The 12,506-nt window shown below is 41.9% G+C and overlaps 1 protein-coding gene across 1 annotated transcript in view; it reads right to left on the bottom strand.

Moving 5' to 3' along the window:
- The window catches only part of LOC138657564 (vomeronasal type-2 receptor 26-like), a 38,499-nt gene extending 26,282 nt beyond the window's left edge, over positions 1-12,217 (bottom strand). The window contains exons 1-3 of the mRNA XM_069745331.1: positions 12,158-12,217; positions 10,760-10,987; positions 3,218-3,341 (exon numbers count right to left, since the gene is read on the bottom strand). Of these exons, the coding sequence (XP_069601432.1) occupies positions 3,218-3,341; positions 10,760-10,987; positions 12,158-12,217 (412 nt within the window). The remainder of the gene's footprint in view (positions 1-3,217; positions 3,342-10,759; positions 10,988-12,157) is intronic.
- Between the last annotated feature and the right edge of the window lie 289 nt (positions 12,218-12,506).

Genomic DNA, 12,506 nt, shown 5'->3' with positions numbered 1-12,506 from the left:
CTGGAGATTGGGCTGGCCTTGACAGGGATTTGATGTGGTGGGCCTTCATCCACACATTGAGCGACCTAGCTGTGTGGCATGGAGCATTGTCCTGCTGTAAAAACCAGTCCTCAGAGTTGGGGAACATTGCCTGAGCAGAAGGAATCAACTGTTTATCCAGGATATCCTTGTATGCAGCTTGATTCATATGTCCTTTGCAAAGATCAACCTGCCCAATTCCAGCCTTGCTGAAGCATCCCCAGATCATCACCGATCCTCCACCAAATTTCACAGTGGGTGCCAGACACTGTGGCTTGTACGTCTCTCCAGGTCTCCGTCTAACCATTAGACGGCCAGGTGTTGGGCAAAGCTGAAAATTAGACTCATCAGAGATGATTACCTTACTACAGTCCTCTATTGTGCAATCCTTATGGTGTTTGGCAAACTTCATCCTAGCTCTCCTTTGCTTCTCATTGGTGAAAGGCCGTTTTCTAGCTGTACATAAATTGAGTCCTGCACCTAGGAGCCTGTTACGAAATGTACTTGCCGTGCACTTCATCCCAGCTGCCATTTGCCATTCCTTTTGTAGGTCACTTGATAAAATGCCACAAACCCTTCAAAAATGTTTTGTGGATTTAAAAATTCATTCATACACTTTGTGCGGCTCTTGTTATATTAGGGTGATATGTAAAACGCATAAACTTTAACACAGTTCTTGTTCATCCATACAGAATTACATGCTTTCTGTTAATGTTTTGTGGAATGTAACAATACCCAAAGCGTTGAAAAGTTTTGATGGATGCAATTACATAGCTATAGAGTCGTATGTGCTTGTACATTTCTGTAGTATATACTCAAAAAAACCTTCAAAAACTTTTCATGGATTCAGTGACTCATACATACATATAAAAGTGGTTCTTGTTACATTTCGGATATATATAACACTCCAAAAAAACTTTCCAAATCTTTTTATGGATTCAATACTTAATTTTTACATGTTAAAATGATTCTTTTTACATTACAGTTGTATATAAAACTCCAAAAAATTCTACATTTTTTTTATTCAATTACTTATTCATACAGTTAAACATACTTTGTGTAAAATTATGGTGGGTTAACATTTTTAAAAAATGCTTGGCCTGGTACAGTTCAAAAAAAGCCAAAATTGTACTGCTACAGGTCTGCAAATTTGGTGGTTCAAAAATTGACTATTGTCATATACTGTATACTGGAGAACTTGCTTTGTGTGCAGTTTTATTGGTTTGAAATAAAAACCAAAATTGCCCTGCTACAGGTGTATAAATTTGGTCCCTCGGTACTCAGTCCCAAGCTGCCACTATTTTTGTCTGTGTAGCATCCCTACCTTGTACCAGCACTTGACCAGGAACATCAACGGTGTTGTTACAATGCCGTAACTGGAATCATCATCTCAGCAATCGACACATGGCAAGCACTTTTGGCTAGAGACTGTACATTTCACTAACGGCACTCTGGGTGAACATTGTGGAGGCTGGGGCTGAGTGCCAGCCTGGCACGACAATTGCTACCATTGCCAAGGATTGATGGCCCTACCTCTATCAAGTAAGCACCCCTTACTGCTCCTTCTCAACCTCCATCTCAGATGTGCTGTCTCAAAACACATCATCCACATCAGCTGGAAACTGACACAGAAAAGTAGTAACAGGCTCTGCTGAAGCTAATTTATCTAGGAGACAAACCACACACCGCAGACCAATTATTGAAAGGGATAACAGACCAGACAGATCTGTGGCTCTTAACCTACAACTTTGCATGTTTGTGTGTGACCTGGAGGCAGCTGTGAAGCCAGGGTACACAGCATTAGTGCGATTTCTGCAAGTCAGCTACAGCTGCCACCTCTCTAGCAGGGCTGCAGCAGCACATGCAAGTTCCAGCTAAACAACTGGTGTGCGATAGCACCATGCACTGTAACTTCACCCTGTACGTGCTGACAAGGCTTTGTGAACAGCAGAGATGAGTCGTGAAATACCAGCTCCTACATGGGAGTCAGCATTCTGGTCTCCAAAACATTGAGAAATCCACAAAGATAGTAAGTGATGATGACCCCATCATTAGCACAATGATCCCACTTCTGTGCCTACTTAAACAGTTACTGCTGTTCTTTGTTCACAATATTTGAATGAAGTACTACAGTTGATGCTTTCAAGGGTCTATGGATGACCCTGCTTGTAACTTTTGGCAGGCTTTGAACTGTGCAGAACTATTATGAGTGTAAAAGTACAACTATAGTTTTTTCACAATATTTGAATGAGGTGCTATAGTTGGTGCCTTCAATGGTGTATGAATGATTCTACTTGTAATGTTTGACCGCCTTTCCACTTGTGCAAAGCCTTTGAGTCTTGAAGTGCCACTACATGACAATTTGAACAGTATGTGTATGAGGCCTTAATTTATGTCTAATATAGGGTATATCTGAGTCTCAATTCCATCACTTTTTTGGCAGTTCTTGCTTCCTTCATGAATTATAGGGAATTTCCAAGTTGCTACTGAAAATTTCAATTTTGGTTTACTTAAATTATTATTATTTTTTTTTTTTTTTAACCCTACCTGATATACGAGTCATTATACAGGAAAGAATGATCCTTAACATTTTTATTTCCTGTAAACTCCAATTTCTCTTTGATTTTGAATGTTTTATTGTTACACCTTAAAGTGGGATAAAAGTGTGACACCACTGTTCTTAACAGCGATCTGGATCTCAGAGATGCTTCCAGGCGTCTTCCCATACTTTTCTCCTTCCATTCGGCACTAATTCCATCCACTTCAATAATCTCACTGCCCACAGACCTCTTTTTAGAGTCTGCAGGAAAAATGCTCAGATTTCACATTGACTCCCATTATACTCGTTACTCTAAATGAGCACCTAAACATTAGAATTTGCTCTGTTCGAGTAGCGAACATATTAGTAATATATTGGGCAGTGGGAGGCACAAAAGCTGAGCAAGAGGACCTACCTCAGGCCACATTAACTCGTTTAGTTATTGGTCTGTATTTTACAATAGTATTTGTAAGGCTAAACCATGAGTGAGTCAAAACTGCAGAAGAAGTGAACTTGATTCTATCATGCTATTCATCTGATTGTTCCATTACTTATTTTGGCTTACAAATACTGATGTAAAATACTGACCAAATATCGAATGTGTGAACGTGGCCTCATACGCCACATTTACTATTATTATCATCACATAATATCATATACCGGTGATATTGGATATTTCGCCTTCTGAACATGGGACACAGTCATAGCAGCAGGTATGAACAATATTTGCTGGTATTTTTCTGCTTCCTGGTAAGCAAATATCTGAGCAGCGGGAGACTGGAACCTAAAAAATGGAAAGAACATTTAAAGAGGACCTTCACTTTTAACTGGCTTCATTATGTAGAATAAGTTCAATACCTGAATAAAACTTAGTTTTAGAAATTTGTTTCTTTTGTCTATTGCAGAGATGTAGTTTTATAAAGGTCAGGGCGCATAATATGATAATTTGCTTTTTCCCAAGGGTGCATTAGTGGAGATACTTCTCTCGGTGTAGCGTACACTTTTTACCTTTTATTGTGCTGCACATTAGGAGGCATAGAGAAAGAAAATAATGCTCCAAGAGAAGCTCAGAACTGCATTTTCAGTTTGATATGATAAGACTTATGCATATAATCTTATCACATTTACAGTGGGTACGGAAAGTATTCAGACCCCTTTACATTTTTCACTCTTTGTTTCATTGCAGCCATTTGGTAAATTCCATAAAGTTCATTTTTTTCTCATTAATGTACACTCTGCACCCCATCTTGACTGAAAAACAAAAATGTAGTAATTTTTGCAAATTAAAAAGAAAAACTGAAATATCACATGGTCATAAGTAGGGTTGAGCGACTTTTACTTTTATAGGATCGGGTCGGGTTTCACGAAACCCGACTTTTTCAAAAGTCGGGTCGAGTGAAATCGGCCGATCCTATAAAAAAGTCGGGGTCGGGGTCGGCCGAAACACGAAACCCAATGCAGTGCAATGGGTTTCCAATGGTTCCCAGGGTCTGAAGGAGAGGAAACTCTTCTTCAGGCCCTGGGATCCATATTTAAGTGTAAACTAAAGAATTAAAATAAAAAATATTGCTATACTTACCCTCTGACGCGCCCTGGTACTAACCGGCAGCCTTCCTTCCTTAGAATCAGCGTGTGAAGGACCTTAGATGACGTCGCGGCTTGTGACCTCTCACGCGACCAATCACAAGCCGCGACGTCACCGAAGGTCCTTCAAGCGCTGATTCTTAGGAAGGAAGGCTGCCGGAAAGAAGCAGGGCGCGTCCGAGGGTGAGTATATACCTAATAGGTCTTAAATCAAAGTGTCTGAGCAAAGGGTCTGAATACTTATGACCATGTGATATTTCAGTTTTTCTTTTTTAATAAATTTGCAAAAATTTCCACATTTCTGTTTTTTTTTCAGTCAAGATGGGGTGCAGAGTGTACAATAATGAGAAAAAAATGAACTTTTTTGGATTTACCAAAAGGCTGCAATGAACCAAAGAGTGAAAAATTTAAAGGGGTCTGAATACTTTCTGTACCCACTGTATGTATGTATGTATACAGTACAGACCAAAATTTTGGACACACCTTCTCATTTAAAGATGTTTCTGTATTTTCATGACTATGAAAATTGTACATTCACACTGAAGGCATCAAAACTATGAATTAACACATGTGGATTTATTCAAAATTGAAGGCATACTGAACCAACATGGCTACCACAGCATCTTGCAGCGGCATGCTATTCCATCCGGTTTGCGTTTAATTGGACCATCATTTATTTTTTAATAGCACAAAGACCCCAAACACACCTCCAGGCTGTGTAAGGGCTATTTGACCAAGAAGGAGAGTGATGGGGTGCTACACCAGATGACCTGGTCTCCACAGTCACCAGACCTGAACACAATCGAGATGTTTTGGGGTGAGCTGGACCGCAGAGTGAAGGCAAAAGGGCCAACAAGTGCTAAGCATCTCTGGGATCACCTTCAAGATTGTTGGAAGACGATTCCTGGTGTCTACCTTTTGAAACTCATCAAGAGAATGCCAAGAGTGTGCAAAGCAGTCATCAAAGCAAAAGGTGGCTACTTTGAAGAACCTAGAATATTAGACATATTTTCAGTATCTTCACACTTTTTTGTTAAGTATATAATTCCACATGTGTTAATTCATAGTTTTGATGTCTTTAAATGAGAAGGTGTGTCCAAACGTTTGGTCTGTACTGTATATATATATATACATAAATATATATATACATAAATATATATATACCGGTACTAGATGGTGGCCCGATTCTAACGCATCGGGTATTCTAGAATATGTATATAGTCTATTTATGAAGATTTAAGAAAAATGCAATGAATACACAGGATTTTCCGGGTAAAATATACTGTATACATTATCAGCGAAGCGGTGTTTAAATCCTGCTCCAATATCACTGATTGGTCATGGCCGGCCGGGTGCGACCAATCAGTGAAGCGGTGTTTAAATCCTGCGCCAATATTGCTGATTGGTCGCGCCCGGCTGACCACGACCAATCAGCGAAGCATGATTCAAACCCCGGGCCAATTCACGGCCGGACTGCGCCTGTTGCTGATTGGTCGCGGCTGGCCGGGCGCAACCAATCAGCAAAGAATGCTTCAAATCCCGTGACAATTTGCAGCCGGCCTGCAACAATATCTGTGATTGGTCGCGGCCGGCATTGCGCGACCAATCAGCAAAGCGTGGTTCAAATCCCGTGCCAATTCACGACCGGACTGCGCATGTCGCTGATTGGTCGCGGGCAGTTGGCGAGACCAATCAGCGACGCGGGTTTTCCGTTACAGACAACACAGAATTAGACGATTATATAGTAGATACCCGATGCGTTAGAATCGGGCCACCATCTTGTATTCATATAAACATTGATGCTTACATTTATGTTTTAACCCATTGGACACACTGCCATTAATTTTCTCCTGTCTTTATTTTAAGAGTCAAAACTTTATTAGTCATCTATCTCTTTATGGCAGCTTGTTTTCTACAGGAAGATTTTTAGTTTTCAAATACACCATTTATTTTACCTTATGATAAACTTAAAAATGGGGAAAATGTTTATTCTCTCCCTTACACACTGTCCTCCATGTTATTCTCTCCCTCACAGACTGTCCTTCAAGTTATTCTCTCCCTCACAGACTGTGCTATATGTTATTCTCTCCCTCACAGACTGTCCTCCATGTTATTCTCACCCTCACAGACTGCCCTACATGTTATTCTCTCCTTCATAGACTGTCCTTCATGTTTTTCTCGCCCTCACAGACTGTTCTACATGTTATTCTCTCCCTCACAAACTGTCCTCCATGTTGTTCTCTCCCTCACAGCCTGTCTTCCTTGTTATTCTCTCCTTCACAGACTAACCTCCATGTTATTCTCTCCCTCAAAGACTGTCCTACATGTTATTCTCTCCCTCACAGACTGTCCTCCATGTTATTCTCTCCCTCACAGACTGTCCTCCATGTTATTCTCTCCCTCACAGACTGTCCTCCATGTTGTTTTCTCCCTCACATACTGTTCTCCATGTTATTCTCTCCCTCACAGACTCTCCTTCATGTTATTCTTGCCCTCACAGACTGACCTCCATGTTATTCCCTCCCTCACAGACTGTCCTCCATGTTATTCTCTCCCTCACAGACTGTCCTCCATGTTATTCTCGCCCTCACAGACTAACTGTCCTCCATGTTATTCTCTCCCTCACAGACTGTCCTCCATGTTATTATCTCCCTCACAGACTGTCCTCCATGTTATTCTCTCCCTCAAAGCCTGTCCTCCATGTTATTTTCTCCATCACACGCTGTCCTCCATGTTATTCTCTCCCTCATACACTGTCCACCATGTTCTTCTCGCCCTCACAGACTGACCTCCATGTTAATCTCTCCCTCACAGACTGTTCTCCATGTTATTCTCTTCCTCACAGACTGTCCTCCATGTTATTCTGTTCCTCACAGACTGTCCTCCATGTTATTCTTTTCCTTACTGACTGTCCTCCATGTTATTCTCGCCCTCACAGACTGACCTCCATGCTATTCTCTCCCTCACAGACTGTCATCCATGTTATTCTCACCCTCACAGACTGCCCTACATGTTATTCTCTCCTTCATAGACTGTCCTTCATGTTTTTCTCGCCCTCACAGACTGTTCTACATGTTATTCTCTCCCTCACAAACTGTCCTCCATGTTGTTCTCTCCCTCACAGCCTGTCTTCCTTGTTATTCTCTCCTTCACAGACTGACCTCCATGTTATTCTCTCCCTCAAAGACTGTCCTACATGTTATTCTCTCCCTCACAGACTGTCCTCCATGTTATTCTCTCCCTCACAGACTGTCCTCCATGTTATTCTCTCCCTCACAGACTGTCCTCCATGTTATTTTCTCCCTCACATACTGTTCTCCATGTTATTCTCTCCCTCACAGACTCTCCTTCATGTTATTCTTGCCCTCACAGACTGACCTCCATGTTATTCCCTCCCTCACAGACTGTCCTCCATGTTATTCTCTCCCTCACAGACTGTCCTCCATGTTATTCTCTCAATCACAGACTGTCCTCCTTGTTGTTCTCTCCCTCACAGACTGTCCTCCATGTTATTCTCTCCCTCACAGACTGTCCTCCATGTTATTATCTCCCTCACAGACTGTCCTCCATGTTATTCTCTCCCTCAAAGACTGTCCTCCATGTTATTTTCTCCATCACACACTGTCCTCCATGTTATTCTCTCCCTCACACACTGTCCACCATGTTCTTCTCGCCCTCACAGACTGACCTCCATGTTAATCTCTCCCTCACAGACTGTTCTCCATGTTATTCTCTTCCTCACAGACTGTCCTCCATGTTATTCTGTTCCTCACAGACTGTCCTCCATGTTATTCTTTTCCTTACAGACTGTCCTCCATGTTATTCTCGCCCTCACAGACTGACCTCCATGCTATTCTCTCCCTCACAGACTGTCATCCATGTTATTCTCTCCCTCACAGACTCTCCTCCTTGTTATTCTCTCAAACACACACTGTCCTGCATGTTATTTTCTCCCTCACAGACTGTCCTCCATGTTATGCTATCCTTCACACACTGTCCTCCATGTTATTTTTTCCCTCACACACTGTCCTCCATGTTATTCTCTCCCTCACAGACTGTTCTCCATGTTATTCTCTCCCTCACAGACTGTCCTCCATGTTATTCTTTCCCTCACAGACTGTCCTCCATGTTATTATCTCCCTCACAGACTGTCCTTCATGTTATTCTCGCCCTCACAGGCTGACTGTCCTCCATGTTATTCTGTTCCTCACAGACTGTCCTCCATGTTATTCTTTCCCTCACAGACTGTCCTCCATGCTATTATCTCCCTCACAGACTGTCCTTCATGTTATTCTCGCTCTCACAGACTGACTGTCCTCCATGTTATTCTCTCCCTCCCAGACTGTCCTCCATGTTATTCTCTCCCTCACAGACTGTCCTTCATGTTATTAAATCCCTCACAGACTGTCCTCCATGTTATGCTATCCTTCACAGACTGTCCTCCATGTTATTTTTTCCCTCACACACTGTCCTCCATGTTATTCTCTCCCTCACAGACTGTTCTCCACGTTATTCTCTCCCTCACAGCCATTGCCTGTAATGGCGAACGCATCGCTAGCGCACGCCTACATTGGGCGTGCGCTAGCGATGTGCCGTCATTTGAGTGCTTGCAGCGTTCGTGGTCCGTTCCTCGCTAGCGCAGATCGGGGATCTGCGCTAGCCGCATCAGCTAACGCGATCCCTTTTGGGACATTGCGTTAGCGCAGTCCATAGCGCTATGCACTAAACGGACTGCCCTAACGCAATGTGACCCTAGCCTTATTATCTCCCTCACAGACTGACCTCCATGTTATTCTCTCAAACACACACTGTCCTTCATGTTATTTTCTCCCTCACAGACTGTCCTCCATGTTATTCTCTCCCTCACAGACTGTCCTCCATGTTATTCTCTCCCTCACAGACTGTCCTCCATGTTATTCTCTCAATCACACACTGTCCTCCATGTTATTCTCTCCCTTACTGACTGTCCTCCATGTTATTCTCTCCCTCACAGACTGTCCTCCATGTTATTCTCTCCCTCACAGACTGTCCTCCATGTTATTCTCTCAAACACACACTGTCCTCCATGTTATTCTCTCCCTCACAGACTGACCTCCATGCTATTCTCTCCCTCACATACTGTCCTCTATGTTATTCTGTTCCTCACAGACTGTTCTCCATGTTATTCTCGCCCATGCAGACTGTCTTCCATATTATTCTCTCCCTCACAGACTGTTCTTCATGTTATTCTCGTTCTAGTGTATGTATGTAGTTTATTTATGAACGCTGATTGGTCGAGGCCAGCCAAGTGCGACCAATCAGCAACGCGAGGTTTCGGTTACAGACAAACAGACCCTTAGACAATTATATATATATAGATACATACACACTATATTTTATATATATATTCGTTCACATGAAATAAAAAGACATCCGGCTCATTTGCCTCATTGAGACCCTGGAGTCTAAATTTACCATCAAGGAAAAAAGTTTAAAGGTAACCTTTTACCAGGTTTGGCCGATACAAGTTACTGCCACCCTCTTTCAGGGCTTATATACAGCATTCTCTAATGCTGTATATAAGCCCCCAATCTGTCCTTCCCGATGGAGATCTCATCGGAGCATGCGCCGCCCCCAGCAACCATTTTCCCAGAGTCCACTTCGAAGTAAACCATGGAAGTACGGGGGCTCCGGACATTCAAATAATGTCGGCTGAGCCCCGGCACCACATAGCACAGCAGCATCGCACATCCGAATACTCCTTTCTCCCAGTCTGGGGTCCGCAGCATCGACCCACTCCTTCCTCCACGAGCAGTGACCCTGGGACCCCTCGTCACTGCAGCCACCACCCCCAGTAAGCAATAAGAGGCATAGATTGTAGGAAGCACCACCATTTTATTAAAAAAAAGCTTTTTTCTCCTATTTTTCTCCTCAAAATTTGCGGTGCGTCTTATAATCTGGTGTGTCTTATAAACCGAAAAATACAGTAAGCTACAGCATTTCCCCATATACCAAACTAAGAGACTACACAGCTCCAGCACCTCACTTTATATCACACGGAGTGACTGTACAGCTACAGCACTTTCCTATACATCATACTAAGAGACTATACAGCTACAGCACTTCCCTATATATATGGTTACACCATCGAGAGACTTGAATTTACATATGTGTGCATTTTGTCTGTGACTGTCTCATTGGAGGTGCACAACTTTTAAAGTGCAATATATTTGTGAGTTGTACGCAGTGTAGAGTTTGAAACAACCAATAGACATAATGGAAAATGCTGATTTATTGCAAGCAAGTCCCAGTTACATGTGGTTGAGAGTGAAGTCTGTGATTGAAAAGTCCTTTGGAAATTGCAACCAGCAATTAGCAATTCTAACACAATCAAATGATCAATCGATGACCAAAGTTGATCCAGTCCAACACAAACTTAACAATCCATTAGTCCCATAATGACTGGAAAAACCACGGATCTTCTCTCTTGCCCTATTTGTCTTATCGGCATATATAAGGCTGTTAGTTTAGGTCAGGAGACCCACAGTCAGTCCAAGCATTATGGTCACTTCACTGCACAACACAGACCATGAAACGTGGATATGTCAAAGAAGAATAATAGTAGCACACATGTCTGACCTCAGTTGTGTTCTTCCATGTTAACGCTTTGGCATCCATGTGAAGCTGTTGTCCATCTAAAGCCCATGGTGTAAAGTTCCCTACATGAGCATTAACGGTTAATAAATTTTCTTGATAAAACCAGTTAATTATCTCGTACTGATGGACAATCTCTCCATATTCATTAAAATAAGGTAAAGAGTTCACAGAGTCATATGAATACTCCAGTAATTTAAGGTAATGCCGTAACTGATATAAGAATGAAAGATACACAATTTTTTATCTGCATTAGTTCAAATGAGCTAATAAAGGAGTATATACAGAAATGGGTGAAAGAAACTAGTAACAATTGTAATAGAGTGAGGCACAGATGAACAGTTCACAGTAGTAAAGGAACAGAAAAGTGGAGAATTGTAAAGTAAATCAAACACAATTCTAAACCTGACATAGTTCAGATTCAGCTCTGGACTGAAATGTTAGATACAGTTGTGCTCAAAAGTTTACATACAACAACAGAATTTATTGTCAAACTGCTGTTTTTTTAAAATCATAATGACAACCCAAAACATCCAAATGACCCTGATCAAAAGTTCACATACCCTGGTGATTTTGGCCTGATCACATGCACAGAAGTTGACACAAATAGGTTTGAATAACTACCAAAGGTAACATCATCACTTGTGATCTGTTTGCTTGTAATCAGTGTGTGTGCATAAAAGCTGAGTGAGTTTCTTGGATCCAGACAGACTCTTGCATCTTTCATCCAGCCACTGACTTTTCTGGATTGTGAGTCATGGTGAAAGCAAAGAATTGTCAATGGATCTACGGGAAAAGGTAGTTAAACTGTATAAAACAGGAAAGGGATACAAAAAGATATCCATGGAATTGATATTTCCAGTCAGCAGCATTCAAACTGTGATTAACAAATGGAAAATCAGGGGCTCTGTAAAAACAAAACCACGGTCAGGTAGATCAACAAAAATGTCACCCACAACTGACAGGAAAATTGTTTGGAATGCAAAGACAAACCCACAAATAACATCAGCTGAAATACAGGACTCTCTGAAAACTAGCGGTGTGGCTGTTTCAAATGCACACTAAGGAGGCACTTGAAGAAAAATGGGCTGCATGGTTGAGTCGCCAGAGGAAAGCCATTACTGCACAAAATGCCACAAAGTATCTCTCCTACAATACGCAAAACAGCACATAGACAAGCCTCAAAACTTCTGGAACAAGGTAATTTGGAGTGATGAGACCAAAATTGAACTTTTTGGCCACAACCATAAATGTTACATTTGGAGAGAGGTCAACAAGGCCTATGATGAAAGGAACACCATTCCTACTGTAAAGCATGGAGGTGGATTGCTGATGTTTTGGGAATGTGTGAGCTAAAAAAAGCACAGGAAGCTCTAGTCAAACTTGAAGGAAAGATGAATGCAGCACGTTATTAGCAAATACTGGAGGTAAATTTGCACTCATCAGCCCGGAAGCAAGACAGCCCAGGAATTTACAGGAACCACAAGTGTTTTTGCCAAGATGAGTGGGCAGCTTTACCATCTGAGAAAATAAAGAACCTCATTCACAACTACCACAAAACACTTCAAGCTGTCATTGATGTTAGAGGGGGCAATACACGGTATTAAGAAATGGGGGATGTGAACTTGTGATCAGGGTCATTTGGATGTTTTGGGTTGTCATTATGATTTAAAAAGAGAAAATACAGTAGTCTGACAATAAATGGCTTCACCCAACCACTAACCATGAGTGG

Source organism: Ranitomeya imitator, chromosome 1 (genome assembly GCF_032444005.1).
Source record: "Ranitomeya imitator isolate aRanImi1 chromosome 1, aRanImi1.pri, whole genome shotgun sequence".
NCBI classification, from domain to species: Eukaryota; Metazoa; Chordata; class Amphibia; order Anura; family Dendrobatidae; genus Ranitomeya; species Ranitomeya imitator.
This window is presented reverse-complemented; position numbering and strand designations above follow the sequence as displayed.